At 40.9% G+C, this 21473-nt stretch overlaps 1 protein-coding gene across 5 annotated transcripts in view; it reads right to left on the bottom strand.

Annotated features, from left to right (window-relative positions):
- Positions 1-262: 262 nt before the first annotated feature.
- Positions 263-21473, bottom strand: part of ldb2a (LIM domain binding 2a) — an 86360-nt gene continuing 65149 nt past the window's right edge. Inside the window, exons 5-9 of one of the 5 annotated variants that reach the window (XM_047585220.1) lie at positions 16790-16873; positions 12032-12155; positions 10192-10245; positions 9418-9560; positions 263-2201 (exon numbers count right to left, since the gene is read on the bottom strand). In XM_047585220.1, coding sequence (XP_047441176.1) covers positions 1971-2201; positions 9418-9560; positions 10192-10245; positions 12032-12155; positions 16790-16873 — 636 coding nt within the window. In that variant the 3' untranslated portion in view covers positions 263-1970. Of the gene's footprint in view, positions 2202-9411; positions 9561-10191; positions 10246-12031; positions 12156-16789; positions 16874-21473 lie in introns of all 5 variants that reach the window. The other 4 variants (XM_047585221.1, XM_047585222.1, XM_047585219.1 and 1 more) reach the window with 4 other exon arrangements.

The following is a 21473-nucleotide window of genomic DNA, read 5'->3' as shown; positions in this document are numbered from 1 at the left end:
AATCTAATTTTCCAGTTATCAATAATCTGAAAACAAATAAAAAAAAAATAAGAAAGCATTATTTAAACTATAGGACAAGTTGCTTGTAACCAAGCACATTTTTCCTCAGAGATTATGGTAGATATCCCCAGAACAGCTGCTAAACAGACCATTAGGAGACATTTCTGTACTTTTAATCTTATATTTCTTTTAACAATTCAGAGTTGCTTACAGTAAATAAGCCCAGAAATGGCTACATGAATGTAACCAAACCAAATCCAACTCCTTTGTAAGCACGGTTTATTGGCACACGTAATGGTAAAGCATACATACCAGACATCAGATATGACACTGAACACCTCTGCTATATAATGTACAAATGGTGTCTAATAATACTAGGCTCAAACATATTTAGAAATGTGTTAGCTTCCTTACAAATGCACAAATAAATACCCATAAGATCCAATTGTATAAAGACGTCCGTCACTGTCTTCTTGCCCATTTTCAAACTGAAGTCCAACAAAAGAGATCAGGGATTATACTGTAGTATCAATTAAAGATTAAAGAACAAGTGTGAACACAAACACAGGGATCTCAACGTGTTTCTGAAGGGTGGATAGGATTTTATCTTGTTTTTGTTGTTTTTTTTTTTTAAAATGTAGAATTGGATTCTTCCCACGCCAAGTCATGATGATGTGACTGTGTGGATATTTATTAACTTTGTGGCTTTGGTTGTGCACTAGCTAAAGAGGACGAGAAGCGTTAAGTGGAAAACAAGCATCCATCCAAACCACCCTACAGAAATCTGAACCTCCTGTACAAAAACAAAACAGCTGCCATATCCAAACTGCGTTCAGTGGCTCATTTACAGTGGACAAAATAGATTCCACCTCTATTTACAGAGCTACAAACCTTGTAACAGTGTTCCCAAACTGATGAACCCAAAAGCAAAATCCAACTGTGTTTTAAAAAGCACATTTATCAAATGAAATCAAATTCCTATAAAATCATGCAGGAAAAGGCTTTAGTATCAGTTTGGGAGTAGGTCGTTAAAGGGAAAGAAGTCCAATTTTCCAAGTGGGGAAAGAAAAAGAAAAATCAACATTAATGCATCAACGCGCGTTGGCAAAGTTCACATACTGATCGGCAAAATTACAACGTGATTGCAAAGGATTCTGAGTGAAGCAAAATACCAATAGACTACGAACACAATCAAACTGGTTTGCATGAAATCACAATCTGTGACGACCGCAGTAATGTGGAAAAACAATCCTAGGACACGATTTTCCCTCATTTGAAAGGAGTCCATAGCAGTAGAGAACTTTTATTTCCTCTTAATTGGAAATGGAAATAAACAGCAAGAGCAGAAACAAACCAACAGCCGCCTGAATTTCCAATAAAAATGCAATTGCCTCAAACAATGTTTCATTTGTCTCCAATGTGTTTAGATGCTTCCATTGGCCCTGCTGGCTGCTAAAAACCACCTTGCTATTTTTGAGACATTTTTGTATTGTTTGTTGTTTTTACTCTTCTTCTTTCCTCCTCACTGTCTACTGTCAGCGTGATGACTTGTGACCCACAGGTCAACCAATCACAGCTGTGGTATTCCACTAGACGAGAGCTTTGTATCTGAGGAGAATTTGATCCGTAATTTTCCGCTGTATTCTTGGGAAAAAGAAAAAAATGCCCACACCTCGCCTATTTTTACATTACAGTTGCACACAACTCGTATGCGTTTCGTGTCTGTGGATATTGCTGTGCAATGCTGCCAGTTCTCAGTGTTCTCCTAGATGTAACAGAGATTCAGAGAAGAAGAAAATATCCAGGACGGACATATTTTTGGCTGGACATGCCGGCGGTGAGTTTGCAGACAGGGAGGGGGTTTGATTCAGTACGATGTTATGAGGTGCAGAAGCACTGCCCTCAGGGGAACTGGAAGAGGTCAAAAAGTCCAGTCCACATGAAGTCAAAGATATGTTCTTTCGTTGTTTTTACTGCGAGGGTTGAGGCGCTGTGCTCTCGGGCTTGCTGTCCTGGGCGGCCGGGGGTTTGCTGCTCCAGGGGGCGTTGTTGCCCAGAGCCGGGGAGCTGTTGAAGTCGTCCTCGTCGTCCAGGCCGTTGGTGGCGTCGTACTGCGTGTTCTCCAGACGGGTGATCAGACGCTCATCCTCGTCTCCAAACTCCCCGCCCATCAGGGTCGGCTCGCCCACTACCATCACGTCCTGGAGAGATGGAGAGAGAGGTAGATAGAAAACGTTAACAAGTTGGATACCCATTTCAGTCAAACTGTTTTAATTCCCATATTTATTACAGTCTGTCACTACTGGATATCAGCCTTTCATTGACACAAGTGTTGTTTTTGACCTGGCCAACCTACCTACCTACCTACCTGCCTACCTATCTAGTATATATTTTTTTAAGTATAGTGTCTAACTTTACGTTTTGAAATCTGCTAAACAAATATAATACATTTTTACACAGGCAACCATGATGTGTTTTTGGTTTTGTTAAGGACCGTCCATATTTGGCCTTGGGGCAATCTGAAATTAATATGCTAAAGAGGGCGAGAAATCAGCAGAGAAGAAATTAATGCATATCTGTTTCATCTAATTCTCAGACCAAAGCGCCGGCTGAATGTCAAGTGAACGCGGCTGCACACAAAAAGGCCTCATAATAACATTTGCATTACTTCAAATAAATGATGATGTATGTTGTCTGCTTTCCATAATTAGAATTTAATCAGCTGCCTTTTAAAACTGCGGGTTCGACATAGCGAAAGGGCACAAAGACAAAGCTTTAAGGCGAAGTGTATTTTCCTCTTTCAATACAGACCCCCTGCTTGCAGTGGAATGACAGCACATGTGTGTGTTTTTGCTTCAGTGTGTTTAGAGCCGGCGTATCCAGTGAACCCATCCGTACGGTCGACCCCTCTCCAAGCACCGCAAGTGAAACCTTCCCGTACAGAGAGTGGACCCCGGCGCTCTGTGCCCGCCCCAATCAATACTCATCATGTAAGACATATTTCACAGAGATGGCCTTCTCATGGCAGGTCAGGGAAGAAGAAGGAAGAAGAGGGATTTATTCATTATCTGCTAATATCTGTGACTCCTGGAATGTGGAGGACTCCTAATAATGCTTTAGAGACGATTGGCTCCCTGAGTGATGCTTTTGTTTTGTCAAGTTCCTACGGGCTCATGTCGATCAGCAACACGAAAATCAAGTCTATTTCTTTATTTGTGAGTCTTTGTGAAGTCTCTTTGAATCTCATCTTCCTTTGGCTGGCTAAGCATCTCCCCTGCCGGCGAGCCCAAGCACAACCCTTCGTAACCTGGGAAGAAGCTGTACAGTTAAATGGAGCGCACGCTTCACTGGCCATGTGTGTCAACGCTGCCTGGCTGGGGAGATCTCGCTCTCCTCAGCCATCTCCTCTGCAACGCACACGCAAAAAAAGCCCGGGCAAACACTCACATGCACTGGCACACCAAACCCAGATAAGCGTACTGTACAATCACACCTTAGCACACGATCACACACCTGAACATGGACGCAGACAAAGGCCCACGAATGTAGATCGACCCTGCACCAGAATGGGCCACACAAAGCTAGGCGAACATGCGCAGACAAAACACACAAGTGTTGATGTAAACGTGCAAACAAAACTAAGGACACTACAACCCACCCCCTACCCAAAAAAGAAGAACCCACAGTACACACACTTTGATGGAAAGAACCAACAAGAAGCGGCAGCTTATTTACCCAAGCCGTCCCCGAAACTCCCCCCTAGCGACCACTTCTACACCCCACTATGCCTTAATCAGGCTAATTAATTTAGGTGAGCTTTTCAACTAAATGACAATATCCACACTGATTTGTCAATTTGCATAGCTAATTAAGTCATTAGCTAAAAACGTGCTGATTGCCAACAAGCCTCACTATTCACCATCTGTTCCTGTGAGGAGGCCTGTCAACCTACCTCTGGCCAATTTTGGGCACCACCCACCCCCCCCCACCAAAAGAAAATATAAATAAAAATTCCCTCCGATGATAACAGCTGGTGGCTAGTCTGAGACTGGGGAGTGCTAATTGCACGATAATTAATACTGTCTACTTGTCTACTCATCTCGTTAGGAGTTAGCTTTCGCACTAGCTAAGCGTTGGGGCTTTGAATGGGGCGACGGACGCCTCCTCCACGCTTCCCTTCATTCACTGAGTCGAGTCATTAGCATGTTTTTACAGAGATTAGCAATGGACGTGTTTGCTCCTCGGGCCTCCAAAACAACAAGTGGGAATTTGGTAGGATAATGACGAGCAACAAGAGGCTGTCTCCTTTGTCCGCATGTTTGTTCATTTGTGTTCCTTGTATGTTTTAAATAAAAACTACTTAAGAGGATAAAAGAATGCAATTTTCTTTTCTTATGAAGGACCTTATGAAAAATGCACTTTCGTAGTTGATTTCTACTTTTTCTGGGTCTGACTGAGACTGTCATTGATTGCTACTGAAGACATGTATACTGTAACAACAGTATGTGTAACAAAAATATACAGTTTCTTTAAAAAATGTGTAAATTCCTGAAACTGCTAAACTAAATATAATCTAATTTTTTTCTTACTATCAAAACATGTGTTCGTTTGTTTTCCTGATTTCCCGTTCTTTGTGTGCGCTTCAAGGGAATTCATATCTATTCAAAACATGAGTCACAAAATGAGTCACACATGTATAGTTTAATTTAACAGTTATGTAATTTCCTGAAACAGCCATAAACAAAATTTACTTCAACCTTGGTTAGGTATTATCTTCAGTGGCGGATGAATATATATTTGTTGTCTCCAGTGAGTACTGACATGCTCATTGTGATTGAAAATGCTCTATCAGGTTTTTATTTTCATAATCGATACTACTTAACCTTCTCCTAAGAAGTTGTTTTTTTATTCCAAGCAACAAGCTCTGTCAGGTGTTACGTTCAGAATCCAACATTAGAATAAGTGCTAATGTTTTTCTTATTAGCTCTTGGTTGGTTTGCTACTCTTTTTGTGGAGACCTGACCTCATTCATTCCTATGGAATGAACACTTAAACCACTCATAAACACTTTCTTTCGTTTCTCACACTAGCTGTGGATTATTTTCAGTGGTGGAGTAATGCACATTTGGTGAACATTTGTCCGCTGTTTTAGTAAGAGTGCAGACACAACACAACACTGAGACTCAGAACTAAACAGCAGACAGTAATGTGAGGAAATTACACTAAGAAATTTCAGGCTGTTCATAACAGGCAGAATATCGTCAATGTATTTTTCAAACTGTGTTTCAGAAAGGTAACAGGACTTCTTTTCTTAAAGATGATTCTTCCAATGTCTTCTTTAGATTCAATTGACTCATGGAAAGTTGAAGTTTTTATTAGGAACGTCTGTGGGTGGTGCACAATTGAAACGCACATGACTAGAGTGTTTAAACAACAAGATAGTCAACTGAGTTAGAGGGTATAGTTTAGACTAACCTGTGTGGTGTCCTCTCTGCGTGGTAAATGGTTCTCTCACAAAACTCTTACGACTCAAGTGAGAGTCTATTGGGGGCAAATTGTCCTGAAGAGGCGCTACTATTGTAAGTGGCTGGTAAGTGACAGACCAGGGGTTTCAAACATATGGCCTGCTGGCCAAAGTTCTTAGAAGGTCTGATCTGGCCCCATGGCATGAATTTGAATGTGTGAAAATTATACTGAAGATTTCAACTGCAATGGTCAATAAAAGTAACTGCTAATCCTAATCTGTCCACTGTTTAAGTAAGAAAAATGTTCATAAAAGGTTTTCTAAAATGTAACATTATTGTAATAAAAAAGTGACTTCTTTGCACTAAAACAAAGGAACCAAAATGAGTTTGACAGCCCTATGCTTGATGGACACTCGGTTAAGTGTTTACTCCACCATTCGTCTTGTATTCCCTTTTTATCTTTCTCTCTCACAAAGAGAAACAACCGATTAGCTGCTAGGGGCCTGCAAGCGCCACAAGTTCAACACTTAATTTAAACCACTAGAGGTCAGTGTTGCTCGTTGTATGAACACCCCACCACCACCACCACCTCCCCCTCGCCTCTCCTCCAGCCGCTGCTAAAACCCCCCCACCACCACCCTTCCCTTTCCCCATGCGAGGGTCCACTCCTTATTGTTATTGGGCTCACGTAGGCTTGTGTTCAGCCACAAACGAACAACTTCGCAGACAAAGACAGCAGGCGTGCAACATATGTAACCAGCATGTTACCAGCCACGCTGCCAGTCTTTAAGAGGCGTGTGAATGCACGACATGAGTGGTACGGCTGGTGTGTGCCGTGCGTGCGTGTGTGTGTGTGTGTGTGTGTGTGCGTGTGTGGGTGGGAGGGAGGTGGTGGGGAGGAGGGCGAGCAGTGATGGAGTAGAGAGTGTGCATGTGAAGGAGGAAGGGGCTGGGGGTGGAGGGTGTATACAGATATCGGTGATAATGAGAGCTGGCACAGAGCCACACTGCCTTCTAGAGAGAAAACAATTTGAGCGTGCTATATATATGTGTGTGGTGTGTGTGTGTGTGTGCGCGTGAGATGTACATTATGCATTATGTGAGACACAGGGAAGGAGGTAACAGAAGAGAGCGAGGGCAACGAATCTGAAAAGATGTCAGTACAGTATAAGAGTGCAGAGTTAAGGTGAGGTGAGGTGAATTCTTATTCAGTGGTACTGTTAGAACATCAAGAATATATGAAACCAGCAGAAGAACAACCTTCATGTAATTTCATAATTGAGGAAAGAGGAAAGCTTCAATTAAAAGTTTCTGCAAGTTATGTGCCAGTTTGCAAAACATGTCACTGATGACCTATCTCATTACTTTCTCTGGAATAATAAAATATTTTTTTTGTGGTTTTGGCAACTTATAGATTAGACTATGGTCTTGGGCAGATATGGAAGAAGTTAAAAGCTTTACTGAAACCGCAGTCGTTCTTTAACCCAAAAGCATCTGTTGCCCAAATGCAGGCATTCTCCGGTGTCCTGCATATCCTCAGCACAAGCAGTACGTCTTACATTACAAAAAGATACTTCCAGGGAACATAATCAAGGAAGAGATTATGTCTTCTTTTCAAATTAGCACTATATAAATGTAATTCCTGGGAGCACACATGCAATACTGGAAGGCGATGGCACCCTTAAACTTCCCATTAACCAGAATTAGCCCTGTGTACAAAATGATCTCACATTAATGCCGACCGGCTTCACTTTAACACCAACAAATTTCTTCAGTGTTTGGTGTCGGCACACTTTGAAGACGTTAACCGGCATTCCGCACCAGCGAGGCCAGCGAACAGTAAGCTGTGGTGTAAATATAACACACACAGTGCAATATTCAGGCTGTTTAAGAGGCTGTTTAACCTCTAACTGTGTCAAGTGGCCTTTTATGGAGACACGAAGCCGTATTAGGATTTTTACACCGTGAAACGGTATGCAGAGTCATAAGGCTTGACATTCTCAAAACTTGTTTTTAGATATGTTTTTTATCTGTTATAACTGTTGGTTATTACAGAGTTAAATTACACATTCTGGTCATTCACACCCTCCAATGGAAGTCAAAACACTGGTAGAATTTCAATGAGAATTTGACGAGATAAATATGATCCTGTGGTAAAGAGCCAAGAATCCAATTCTAATTATGCTATTTTTCTACTTTTTTTTTTTTTTTTATAAAAGGAAGCGTTTCATTTTGGTCTACATACAATTTTGCAAAGACTAAAACTTGATAAAATAAATAATTAGTTCTTGAATCTTTCAAGCAAATCTATTTTATTCATATCTATTATATAAGCTAATGTGCAATTGTTTACATTGGCTTTTAAGCCTCGGTAGCCAATGGCATCTGACAACAAACACTGCATAAGGGTGTGCTAACCACGTACAATCTCATACGTGCAGCATACACACTTAAAGAACGTACCCAATATTAGAAACTACTTTTTGCAATAAAATACTTAATAACAGTCACAGCATTGACACTATTGGATTAATTCTTCTGCTATTTGCACTTTTAGATAGATGCCAAACTGCATTTTGCTGTGTGTGCCTGTATTACATGGAATGACAATAAAGTTTAATCTAATCTAATCTAGCGTGAAGAAGCTCAGCTAATTGGCCATAACTTTCAGAAGATGCTTCACTTTATTAGCATCAGTCTTTGTACAGGTAACGGTAAGATGTTGTGCTGCGGTTTGTGGTGCCACTGCATCATCCTAAAGAGATATTCACTCTGAAGTGCATCGTTTTGTTAGGCGGAAATGAAATCTCAAATTGATGCTGTGTTCCATATACTGACTCTTACAAGTCTGCAGTAAACTTAGAAGCATGTTTTACCAGGACACTAGAATTATACAAATAACCTAGGTAGATGCTGAAATATTCTTCATCTTTTCATGAACTTATTTTTGAACAGATCTCTTAAAAAGAGGTCTTGAGTTTAAGGGGTTTTACTTGGTCTAAATCCAGGTTGAAATATTTCTGGTGTTATGTAACAATTATATTTGCAGTAATGTTTAAAAAAAAAAAGAAAGTCTGTTGTTGTTGAGCTACTTTGATAATTAAATGTACCATTTAGCTGCTTTCAGAGCCACTGCAACATTACAGATACAACACAAAAAGGATTTTGGATTTTGTTACCTGCTAACAAACCCTCTTGTCCTTTCACACATCCGATTCAGACCTCACAATAATGAACCAACGATCTCTAAATGACCAAATTCATGCACAGGTGCAGTTTGCCACCGGTCCTAGGGGAAGCTGTGAGTTCACTGTCTTGCTCAAGGGCATTTTCAGTGTGGTGGCTGAGAGAGGGCAAAGTGTCACTTCCCCCCACCCACATTTTCCCATTGGGTCCAGAGATCCAAACCTTGTTTTTTGTTGTTTGTTTTTTTTTTTTTTTTTTCTTTTAAACCTCCAGGCAACAGCCACTTGGTTGAGCAACGGTGTCAGCTGAGTCTTTTTAAACATACGTAGTCCAAGAAGTTTATCCTGAGCAGTATGAGGAATTGAGCTTATAACTGTTACTTAAACAGAGAAGAGCACTTCAGTTCAACGTCTTTATTGTTATTTCTAAATCCAGCGACTAGATTTCTTACACTCTTTTTGCTTTGATCGTTTTTAATGTCGCTTGTGTCACTCTTTATTATATTTGATGTATTTTGGGGGGCAAGATGTTTTCATACATGTCCCCTGAGGTTTCACTGTCTCACTACGCAGCTTTGAGGTATTTTTTTTATCACCCTTTCCTCCTGGAGTGTTCTCTCTCATTTGTGCAAATAAATTAAACCTAATAGCTGCAATACCAGTAGGAATTTCTCCTGACTGTGTGGAACCCTGCAAATATGCACGTGAAGACATAGAAAACAATAAAAAGAGGAGGCAAACCGAGTGGAGCTGATGCTTACAGGTACCTGACTGGAGAGGCTGAAGTTGGTGGCGGGGCTGCGTTTCTTGCTGGCGGTGGTGCCCACGCTGCTGTTGGCGCTGCTGGCGGAGTTCTTCCGTTTCCTCCTCTTCGTGGTTGTCTGTCGGGCAGGCTCAGCTTTGGCGCGACCAGCAAAGAGAAACAGAGGCAATGCCAAGAACATAATGCATACAGACAGGGCGAGGTGTAGGGGTGTGTGCACAGTGTGTGTGAGAAGCTCTAGCAGGTAAATTCACTTGTAGAAACAACAAAACATGCAAAAAAGAAAAAAGAAAAAAATCGTACGCATGCAGAGGGAACTCACACACAAACGCATGTTAAATAAAGAGAAGCGCCACTATTTCACAGCGATCCATGCTTTGTTTTCTTCAGAGGTGAAACCACATGAGTGTTAACATCTCCCAAGACATGCACTAGTAAGAAAGAACCCGGTCATTTGCATAAATGCTCAACAATGGGCTGATGCACAACATAATGCATCGACATCGAAGTCAATCCTCAAGAGCATCGGCCGGATTAAAACTGCACATCGCGTTTGTCTTTGTGAGCATGTCACGCTTATTTCTGGATGTTTGATTTGCTGAGCATGAGTGTGTTACAGTTTGGGCCTTTACGTGCATTAAACACAGCAGATCTAAAATGTACAGGCATCCACGATAAACTTGCACACAAAAAACGTATTTCAGTGCATTCCAGCGAGCTCCAGAACTCTGCTTGTGTGTTAGACTACAGGCAATTGACACTTTAAGAGAGAAGATACCTTTTTTGTGATTTGTGGGAAATATTTCCGTTTTGAAGTTCTGTGGGTGTCCAGCTGAAACCGGAGCCAAAATCAGTTTAATTTTACCCAGGCGGTTAAAATAATTTCTTCAACACTTTAAGGCAGAAGGAGACCAGAGACAACAACAGAGAGAAGGGAGAGAAATAATTGAACATTCAATGCTAAACAGATGCTACTTAGATGAAAGATATTCTTCCGCTGATGAGCGATACAGGATTCCTGAAGGTGCAATTAAATCACAAATGAAATCATTATTGTGAGAAATATATAAAGTACTGACACAGGTTAAACAGAGATCTCAGTGTTTCTGCTATTTACAAAATAATTTATGTCGTGCATAATTTATGAATACAAAATTTAGCAAATCCTGCCAACATTTGTTAGAAAACATTATTCTCTTTAATCTCAAGAGGGACAAGAAAACACTGCTGTGATCTTCAAGCAGAAGTCTGGAAATGAAACACATTTTTCAAGGTTCTTACTAATCACACCAAGGGAGATGCTTTCATATTCAGTTGGAACAAGCAGTGACTCATGATACAAGCAAAACTCAAACTATAAATCAGAGGTGAAACAATAAGCGGGATTCTTTTTTTTTTTTTTGTTCAGTATCTCTTCTCTGACTTTGACGGACGTGTGTTTAGGGGAAAAAAAAAAAAAGCAGACCTATTGTCAGAGACAATCATTTCTGTTATCCGACCGGTTTCCTCCGATGCTGAACCGGTGACGCACTAAAATCACTTCCATTTCCACCAAAAGGACTTATCAGAGCATAAATGCGCCCGCGGCTTCCTTCCTGGCTAAATCCCAACCGGTTTCCAGGCTGGAGAAGAATCGCAGGAAAAGGGGAATAACACACCACCAATAAGGAAAACCCCAATTCCAGCTAAACTGCAAAGATCAGGCAAACGTTGTGTCAAAATATAGATAGATGGCATGAAATGACCTCTGTTTTTAAGACTTACCACTCAGCAACAAACACAACTGAACTAAATAACAGGGATTTCACATGAAGCTGTGGTTCTAATCCATGAGCACAATTAACTATCTATACAGGAGTCTTTCTTCCCTCAAAGACTTTATATTCATAAAATGCTCTCTATGTTTTTTATTCTCTTTTCTTTGAAGAGCGTCGTCGACACTGGGGAACCGCTGGCCGGGGAGCTGGATCTACTAGTTTGATTACACCCGGCACTCTTAATTAAAGTTACACAGGTCTGAGTCAAAGGCTTTTTGACTGGTGTTGGTTTTTAAAGACATCTCGTCACGCCTCGCTAAGCATTGCTGTAATTTGCAAGCTCTCCGATGTGTCCAAAAAAAAAAAAAAAAAAAAAAAAAACTCGGCTTACTCCTTTCTCTCCAGCTTAAGAGCGCGCAGCCAATTTAAGCCTGGTACTTTTCAGAAACCACCCCACAAACATCAATCACGGAAAGCTGAGAGGCCCGTTAAGATTGGCGAGGTTGAGATTCAAGAGGCACCCCTGAATTCTGATTAATTTCACATACCTGACAGGCAAAACATATTTAAGGGATTAAGACATATAATGGCAAATTTGGGAACATAAATGATGCAATGAATAACACTTTCTGTGGGAAAATATTCACATTTCTGCACGATGACGGATGGGATGGAATTAAAAGATCTTTACAAGGAAAAAACTTAAAAGCTCAGTTGAGGAAATGATTAACTCTTCTGGAAAACTTCCCCTCTGTTAACATCTGCTCAAAGAAGCACATTTGTCCTAAATGATCTGGAAATCAAAAGAGTTAAACAAGCCTTTCAGTCAGTGTGCTTTACCAGTAAATATAAGGCAGTTACCTGGTGGGGCTACCATTCTCTGCCATTTTTGGAATAGGCATGTCTTGAGACAGTCCCGGGGGCTGAGGTTGTAGGTCTTGTGCCTCGACATGAGCTCCTGCATGGGCTCCAGGATGACACACAACTGCAGACACAACAGGACAAACCACAGATTAACTGATGAGAGAGCGGTGCCTTCTTCCCTCCAGCATTTATCTAGGTAAAAGCAAGACGTCCATAAACACACAAGAGTTACGATTAATCACAAACCACCTGACTTTGAGTGATTAATAAGGATATAAATCTGTTTTTTATATACGCTACTAATAAAGCACCTTTAAAAGGGAAGCAGAAGGAGGCAGCCAGAGAGAAAGATCAGCTGGATGATATATTTTCATACAAGGTGGCTTTGTTGAGCTCTTTCCAGCTCTCAACAAAATGTGTACAGTGCACACATTAATGCTTTCATACATGGACACCCACTTTTGTCGTGCTCTTTCCTATTTAGGCACATCGGATGGCCTCTCGTTCCCACACTGCGCTCCAGAGTTATTCTCCAAGTACAACATTCAGTCTGGAGGAAAACCATAAACCTCTGGTGATCCGCAGTGAGAGGAACCAGGGGTCAGCCTGTCAGCCCAAATACATCAGGATTGCCTATCCAGATAACATCTGGATAACATTACAAGCTGGTCAGCCCCGTAACCATCCACATGAAGTTGTTGGTGAAGCTGGACAGCCATCAACGTTAAACCAATCACAGGGCAACGCTGGGATCAAACTCCAGGCAGGATGCCCGGTTCTGGATAAAACCGTTATGCTTCTCTGACTGACTTTTGCCTGCCATCGAATTCCTGCCCATTAGATTTTCAGCAGCATCCTATTTTGTACAAAGAATTTTTTTTTTTTATTATTTAATAGCAAAATCAGACCGTAAAGAAGATACATCCTGGTGTCCTACTGCTAACTTACAAATAAAAGCAGAACACGGTTAAATAAAAGTCCTCTCAGGAGAACAGAAGCATGATCATTTGTTCAAATAGCCTTTATTGTATGTTCAGCAGGAAAAATAGGAAGGAGCTGGCAAATGTCTTTGGCAGGGTCTTTGTGGGTGGACCTGCTTTGCAAATATCTGACTCCATCACTGGGCTTCAAATCTGTTTCCTATTAACTGTCAATAATGGCGTCTTTTAACAATGAGGACAATCTTTCACTTACCGTAACTATGACCACAAGCTTTTTTAAGAATGTCTAGAACCTGAAAAGCCCAGTGTTCCTCTGTTACACTAAGCGGTGTGCAACATCTGTAAAACGCTGAAATGTGTAATTTAGGTTCCAGTACGTGTTGACTTTGGAAGCAGCTCTTAGTTTAACCGTAACGGTCATAAGGTGTTTTGTGGAAGTTCCTTGTTGGTGTTGCAATTTGCAGACGCGCGTCAGAGAGCGCATTGCTTGTGTGAACTTGCAATACCTTCACAAAGTGAAACAGATGTTTTCCCCGACATAGTGCCCAATAAAATTTTGAATTTTTATCACATTCTGGCCTGTAAAATCAACCCAGCAGAACAAGTCTGGGCCAACGCAGCCACACAGCTTCAAGCAAGTTCTTTAAATTAAGTTGATGATTCTTTAAATCATCATTTGACAAAATAGGAGACAGTTAAATCTGACGGCATTATAATTAAGTTTAACGGCTTGATTACAGCTCATGAAAGGATTTGGGTTTAAAATACCTTCGTGGTTAAGGCCACCGGGGTCAGACTTAAGCTGGCTGTCAGTAGGAAATGGAAAACAAACAGCCAGGTGCTCTGTCAACATCCAACAACTTCTCTTTGAGTTTTCTAACATCACACTGCTTCACCACATTGTAATTCATATGACTGAAAGAAGATTATGTCACGTAAACGCAAACATATTTCATTCCTGGACGTCCATGAACAGTCCAGACTTTTCAAACAAGATAAAGGCCGTTACACACCAAGCTAATGGTCGACTGCTGGCCAATGTCCGCACCCATAACCATAGTATTGGTATGTACTGCACCATCGCCTACCACTAATCAAGCAGATTTGAATCCAATTCCAAACGCTGAATCAGCAGAAACATGTCAGTGAGACAGATCACTCTGATTGGCTGATAACCTTTTAAAACCAGAGCATGACAAAACATGATTGACGAGATGATCATGTAGAATGAATGAATTGTAGACCAAATAATCATCATGATTCAGCAGAGGTTGTTAGTTAGTAGTTTGTTTGCTTTTTTTTAATGTCATTTTAACATATCACATCAAAGCCTTAACATTAGCATTCAACAGTGAGTCTCTTCAGTAAGGAGTGAATAATTTGGGCCACGGCAGCTTCACGTATTGGTAACGATACGAGAAGCCCACATACACTGTATGCTGCTGCTGCCTCCCAAACAGAGAGGTCAAAACTGCTGCAGTGAAAGTAGGCGTGGGTTTACGCGGTTGCTCAAGGGCACTCTGACAGTCATTACTGAGAGAAAGGAGACTGTTAATCATTCACTGCATGCTCAAATGATCTCGTCTGACCTTCAGCACCCCACCACTCCTACTTTTCTGATGTCAATTCTAATCAACGGGCTCGTCCTGTCTTCAGCCGGACTGTGCACCGACTTGGAGATAAATCGGCAAAAACTTTCTAGGAGGCGTGGATCTTATACAGTATATGGCATGTACTTCTATATGTATGACAGCTTTGGAGGCTTTTGTACAAATTGCCTGAATGTTTGAACACTGATGTCCACCAGTGAGTGGTTTTGAAACTAGTCATTCCAACAATCGCAGACTCAGCTGCTTACACAAATTACCCTACACAAACATAGCCACGTCTGTTGCTTTTTGCCCCGTTAGGATGGTGGTGTTTTGAGGCCGTGCCACTCGAGGTAAAGTGAACATCCCTGTAGCAGACTAATCCCATGTTCTTCCCTCCCGACACAGTAATATCCCTCCCCAGCTCAGCCAACAAGCCTTGGCTCTCAGCCTGAAAACAAGGGCTATTTTCAGGCTGAATAGTAGGAAGGAGGCGCCTCCAGTACATGGAAAGGCTTAAATACTCCAAATAAAAAGAAATGTGTGTGCATGTTTGAGAGTGAGGGAAAGGTTGCGACCTTTTAGCCAGGAAACTGTCACTTTCTTTTGGAGGGACTGATAAACGCTGGGAAAGGCCTTTTGCACAAACACATTATTGTCAGCTTAATGTGAGGAAAAGGGTGTGTTTTATCTTTACACCCTCCAATAACAGTGGGACAAATTATCATGCGCAAAGAGAGTGACACGCCGAAGAGCAGTGACGACACAACAGTGGTGCCCAAACATAAGATGGGATGTCAAGATTAATGAGATCTGATTGTGAGATGATTATTGAGCGATGGAAAGCGGAATAACTCTTTTGTCTTTTGTGAAACACACACACACACACACAAAAAACTCAATGTGACGTGACTAAAACAAAAAATCTGTAACTGAGACTTCAGATCTTATTTAATGATATCCGTTCAAGCTGTCACTTTGGGAAATGCAGACTTAATAAAATAAATTACATTACATTTTCTTTACTAGTGGAATGAAAGAAAAAGGATTTAAATTTAAATATTTTCTGTCGCATTTCAAATAAGATCACACACGGCGCTCATTTACTAGACACTTCTGTGAATTATTTCAGGTTTAAACCACACACGGCCTCTTCCTTAAAATGTGTCTGCAAACAGAAAACACAGCACCGTTGCATTTACTGAGCACTGACCATCTGATTCTCCAAAATAAACGAGGAGAATGAACAGAAGTTGGACCTTTAGCGTGTAATTACAGATACTTGAATTATGCGCTTTCTCTTTCGGCTGCATTACAGTTGCTTTCTGTATAGAAAATCATTGTTATAGAACAACAAAAACAGCCAGCCTGCTTCCTCGCTCTCTCTCCTTCTCCTTGTGTCTTTCTTCTCCTCAGTTATTAGAAGCAGTGGAGGTGCCGTTCCCTGATTCGCGCGCCATTTCACAATTATGAGTCTCAACAGGGAGCGTTCATTAATGTTATGCTAATTTTCTGTATCCAATTAATTCTTCCCTCTCCCCGTCTCTCTCGTTCTCGCTCTTGTTCTCCCATTTGGAAATCGTAGCTGTCAGTCAACTGTGGCGTCGAGAAACACAAACAAAACCCTGTGAAATAATCACTAATGTATTCAGGCGGCTTAGACTTCCTATTTCTGTAAATTATATTGCTTCGGTCAGGTAGAAAAACAGATATATGCGGGGAGTAAAGAAGAAATAAGCGCTTATTTTTTTTTTGTTTTGAAGCCGTGCACTTTTGAAATTATATACTCAAGTGTCATGTGCCAAAGAACCGTAAAACGTGTTCAGCACATGAAATACGGCTTTCACTTTCAGTGGGGGAAAAAAAAAAGTTACGCTAACAACATGATTGGGAACTGAATTTGAGACAGTAGAAAACAACGTCTGGGAATGAAACTCCAAGTCAGACACTAAACACACCTGCAAATGCTAAACTCATCACAGATTTATTGCAGAGCATGTCATGTTATCACGTCAAGGAGCACATTAAACGTGACAAAACATGAATATCCTGCATAATATAACGACTTGATGCCGTCTAGACGTGCAGGTTGGTTTGAGCAGCGTGGATTGTGGCGTTTAAAAATGGACAAGGATTGTTCCTCGGAGTGCGCCAAGTGTGAAGAGAGCAAAAACAAAGTCGGAATGACAGTCATAGACATGGGCACACAGACACAGAGCTCTTACCCTGAGGTAGTTGAGGGTGAAGTTGGTCAGGCCCATACGAGTGATGTTTTTGGACAGTTGTTCCAGCACCTGAGGGTCTTGTGCCTGAAGTCAGCGGCAGAGAAATTAAAAGAAAAAGTTGTACAGATAAATATATACACAGACGCACATTTCTATATTTTTGTTTGCATTCAGCTGAATCCCACTAAAGCAATTATGCACAACCAATTAGGCTAATTGGCATTCATTGGATATGCACAATCGACACTTTCACACCCTCCAGTCATAAATGCGGCTACTTAACACTGTTGCTGCAGTTGTGCCATGAACCTGAATAGAATTATTTTTGACTTTCATTTCCCTCCCATGTCAATATGTGTGCTAATTAATATTATATTAATATTACTTTGTCATTTCATTCAAATTCCCACACGCATTTCCAGTTGCTTTTATCTTAATTGAACTTGACAATGCTGCTGACTGCATGTGCGTTTATACATGGGGTCCGTGCTGCAGACAGAACGCAACAAATAATGGTAAGTGACAGAAAACTGCAGCTGGAAACCTGCAGGTGTGATACACCCTTCCATTTTAAATAGGTTCATAGAGATCGGGTCAAGTTACACACAAACAATACGAGCTAACCACCAATCAGATCAATCATTCCAACTTGACTCTATTGATAAATCTCACATGTGGAAAAACAACAACAACAACAAAAAAACCCCACAAAGATAAGACAGAAATTACAAGAAAGCATCTGAGGACGCATGATTATTCACAAAGTTTGTTTGCTGCTCCACGAATAAGCATTCAAACCATAAAAAGCTGTGGGTATTGACAGAGCAAAATATAAGTCAGACTGAGCAGGAGCAGCGAGCACACTTGCATTCACTGCCTCATGAAAAATGCATAATTCTATCTCCAGTCGCATCGCTGTGTTGGAGAAAGTCAAGAGGGAAGTGGGGGAGGCCTTTTGTACCATCAGCAGACCAACATGAGTGACGGGAGAATTGAACTAGCGTGCGCTACTGGCAGCCATGCGGATCACAATCTGAATTACTTCACTCATCAAGCAGAATTAGGATGAACTGTACTGTATACGGAATTTGTCTCGGCAGCGCCGGGTACAGCGGTGTATCAACAATTTGCGGAGTAAAAGCCGGCACATATGGCGCACGGACGACAGAGGCACTCAGTTCAAGAGGCCAGAGAAACAACACACTGTAGAGGAACATATTCAGGATTTAAGATGCATGGCGGCGATCCAAAAAACAAAAGTTTAAACAATGAAGACAGTGTCTGTGTGCAGATACAGCATCAAAAGCGAGAGAAGGCAGAAGGCTTCTCCGCAGCTCAATCAAATCCTTTTTTTTTTTTTAACTTAAATATACTTCTTTTATTATATTGGAGGTCGTGATTTAGGAGAGGAACGCTGCTCTTTAAAATCTCCTACATTTATCTGCCAGGTCCAGATTAAGACAAATGATTACCTTATATTATATTATAAATGACGACATATTTGAACAGGTTCAATTCCTCAAACATATATAATGTTGTCAAAATGAGCTCAGTCTCAAGCCACGGCAACAGTAAATGCTACGTCCACATTAGGATAAGATAAGGATAGATAATGCTTTTTATTTATCCCACAGGGGGATGTTTGAAGTGTTGCAGCAGTTTAAAGCACAGCGCACACTGTACATGGTAAACGGTGTCTCATTCACCCATTCTCACACACCAGTGGCGGTAGCTGCCATGCAAAGTGCTCGCCTGCCGTTTCTGGATCAGTGCCTCACCAGCAAAACTTCAAACCCACATACACCTGTGGATGTCTCTGTATAGGCTGCAGATCGTATTGCTGACATTATACTTCCTTAACAACTGCTATTGAGTCTTACTGCAGCAATATTTGTGTGTGTTTCCTCACAAATCCAACATTACAGTGATATTTAGGTGGCTGATTTTCTCTATGGTGACTGGAGAATGCATTACTTACATATTTTTGATTTTTATTCATCTTTAACAGCTGAGTATTTTTATCCATGATGAGGAAGTACTTGCTCACTCAGGGATTAGGTTTCACTGCTGTCTGCCGTGTTGGAGGGGCAAGACCTGAGTGTGATAGACCTGTCAGTCAAGTACTGTCTTGTGTGACGTGAAGCTGTTCAAACCCTCATCGAGATAAACGTGAAAAAACAATCGCTTGCTTTGTTACTGACAGGTGAGTTTTTGAAGTCAGCATCTAGTGGAAGCTGCAGGAACTGCAGAAATCAGCTGTGACCCGATTAATTCGCATGAAGACTAGCTAGGCTACATGAGGAAGACACATTAGTGCTTGAGCCCGAGACATTATTTAAACATCAGGCTTTATTAGAGAGGTAAGCTGCTTAATTCACAAGTGAAATATAAAAATAAGCAATTTATTTCAATATCTTTTTAATGCATGTAATAATAATTATAATACCTTATAATTTGTAGAAAAGTTTGAGTCATTTAATTTAACCCTGACGCTGTTTTTTTTTATTTCTGCTTCGCTGAAACGTTTTTCACGCCTGCCCCTTATTTGATGAGTCAGTCTGTGATGGACAATATAATAATAGTCACGCTTTAAAACCTCAAACTAATATATACCTCTTCCAAGCCTTTCCTCACAAGAGTCGGTAAAATAAAACTAAAAAGCTGAGCTCACCTCAAAAAGTAGGCTTTCTACAGCAGCTACATCTGCACCGGGATCTGCAGCTCCAACTTCCCTATTCTGACTCCCATGTGTCTGTATCTGCTTTCATTAGTCCAGGCAGCGATCAAAAGAGTGAACTCACATGCACAAATCACTGAAGATCTGGCCGGGACCTGCAGTACCCCCCACAATATCCCACCTTCCAGGAATTAGAGTGAACACCCAGAGGGGCCAATTTATCAGTGAGTGAAATTCATATGAAGATTTGGCGGAAGAGAGCGAGGCTGGATGAACAGGCTGCCTCTAACACACACCTTTAGTTCCATGGGGTAAATAGAAAATGTTGAAGGAATGAATACTAGTTTACTTATTAAGCAAGTGGGAGAAGCTGCATATATGAACTGAAAGGAAACATCTACGTATAAATTATTGGTTTTATTGTTTGTTTTTTTTAACCAAAGTCCCTTTTACATCCCCCCAAACACCAATCACAAAGGAAGAAAAGAAAAATTCTCCCACCTTTATTGACAACACTGAATTATTTTGACTTGTTCCTTGAGGAGTGCTTGGTTTTGGTCCATTTTAGATCATTTTAAATACAAATAAAATCTGACTGCTTTGCTGCAACTCCTACCAGAACATCCGCTCAGTTCATTTGGAGGATTATTTATATGGTCGTACATAGCTAGCCTGGTTTTGTGATGTTACCACATGGACAAACCATAGACTGTATATAAAGTGGACTCCACAACAGTTCCACAAATGTGAAGCCAAAGCAAGGAGAGCTCCCCCTGGAGACTGACTGCAGTACAGGTCATAAGCTCCACCTCCTCCATGTTAGTGGATGGGACTTTGGCCAAACTAATACATACAATACTAAAATATATGTCAAATACATTTTTCAAGGATTCTTTCTGTCATTTTAGGTAGGTAACGTAATGCTGGTTCATGTTCAAGTGTTCATGAAAAATATACACTGCTAGTTCATCTGTCATAAGACAACTTTTACATTAATGTTCCTTTAATTTTATTTTCTTTATTGATCCCTCATGGGTGTGTAGCGTCCCGGGCAGCATGGAGCCATGGACACAGGGGGATGCAAACCTGTGCAATCATTACCGTCCCCAAACTGCTACTCTTCCCCTTAATTGTTCAAAGAAAATAAGTTATCATCCAACATGCTTTTACACACGTGAACATTCTTCCTCTGCATTAAACCTCAGAGCAGCGGGCAGACACATGTACTTCCATGGGAGCTCAGGGCATTAAGGTGCTTTGCTTATGTGCACTTCAGCTGTGGATGCCAAAGGGGAAGCAGTGGTCATTCACTCTACCCTCGCAGATTTCTTTCAATCAGTCCTGAACCAGTGACCCTCACTCTCAGACTGGCTGCAGAAAGGGCCGCATGTTTTAATGTTTTATGTGGTATCGATATTCTCTAGGAAGATCCAATACCATTAGATTTAAAAATAAGATTTTAAAAAGCTCCTAATAATGACCACCGGCCGCAATTCAATAACATATATTTTTGCTGGATGTTCAGCTCAAAACTGAAAATATAAAGAGGGACACAGCCGACGTAATTACAAATTCATGTTCTTTTATTTCTTATTTCCGGAGTCTGCCTCACAGTGTAAAGGTCACTTATTCAAAACTTCTTTCTAAGCATAGAGTATGATACTTGAAAAAATTATTTAATTTCTCTTTTTGTACTTAACCTTGTTCTGCTGTACCATTATATTAAACTGTATTCATAGCAGACTTGTTCCATGTGGAGTGCTGAGATTTCCATCATGACTTGACCTGGACACTTATCCACAGGCCGTAATGTAAACCTGATGTAAAAATGTGCACATCTGAAAAGAGGCATGAAAAAGTTCCACGATCTTTCGGCCCTTGAAACACACAAAAGCCTCATTGTGTGCTGTTGGGCGAAGCGAATAAATGTACAGTTTGGTTTCATTTATTGATGAAATATTGTGTTTTTCCGTCCTCTAACAGCAGTGCTGCATTGTACAATTTCAG

The sequence above is a fragment of the Mugil cephalus genome, chromosome 5 (genome assembly GCF_022458985.1).
Source record: "Mugil cephalus isolate CIBA_MC_2020 chromosome 5, CIBA_Mcephalus_1.1, whole genome shotgun sequence".
In the NCBI taxonomy this organism is placed as follows: domain Eukaryota; kingdom Metazoa; phylum Chordata; class Actinopteri; order Mugiliformes; family Mugilidae; genus Mugil; species Mugil cephalus.
This window is presented reverse-complemented; position numbering and strand designations above follow the sequence as displayed.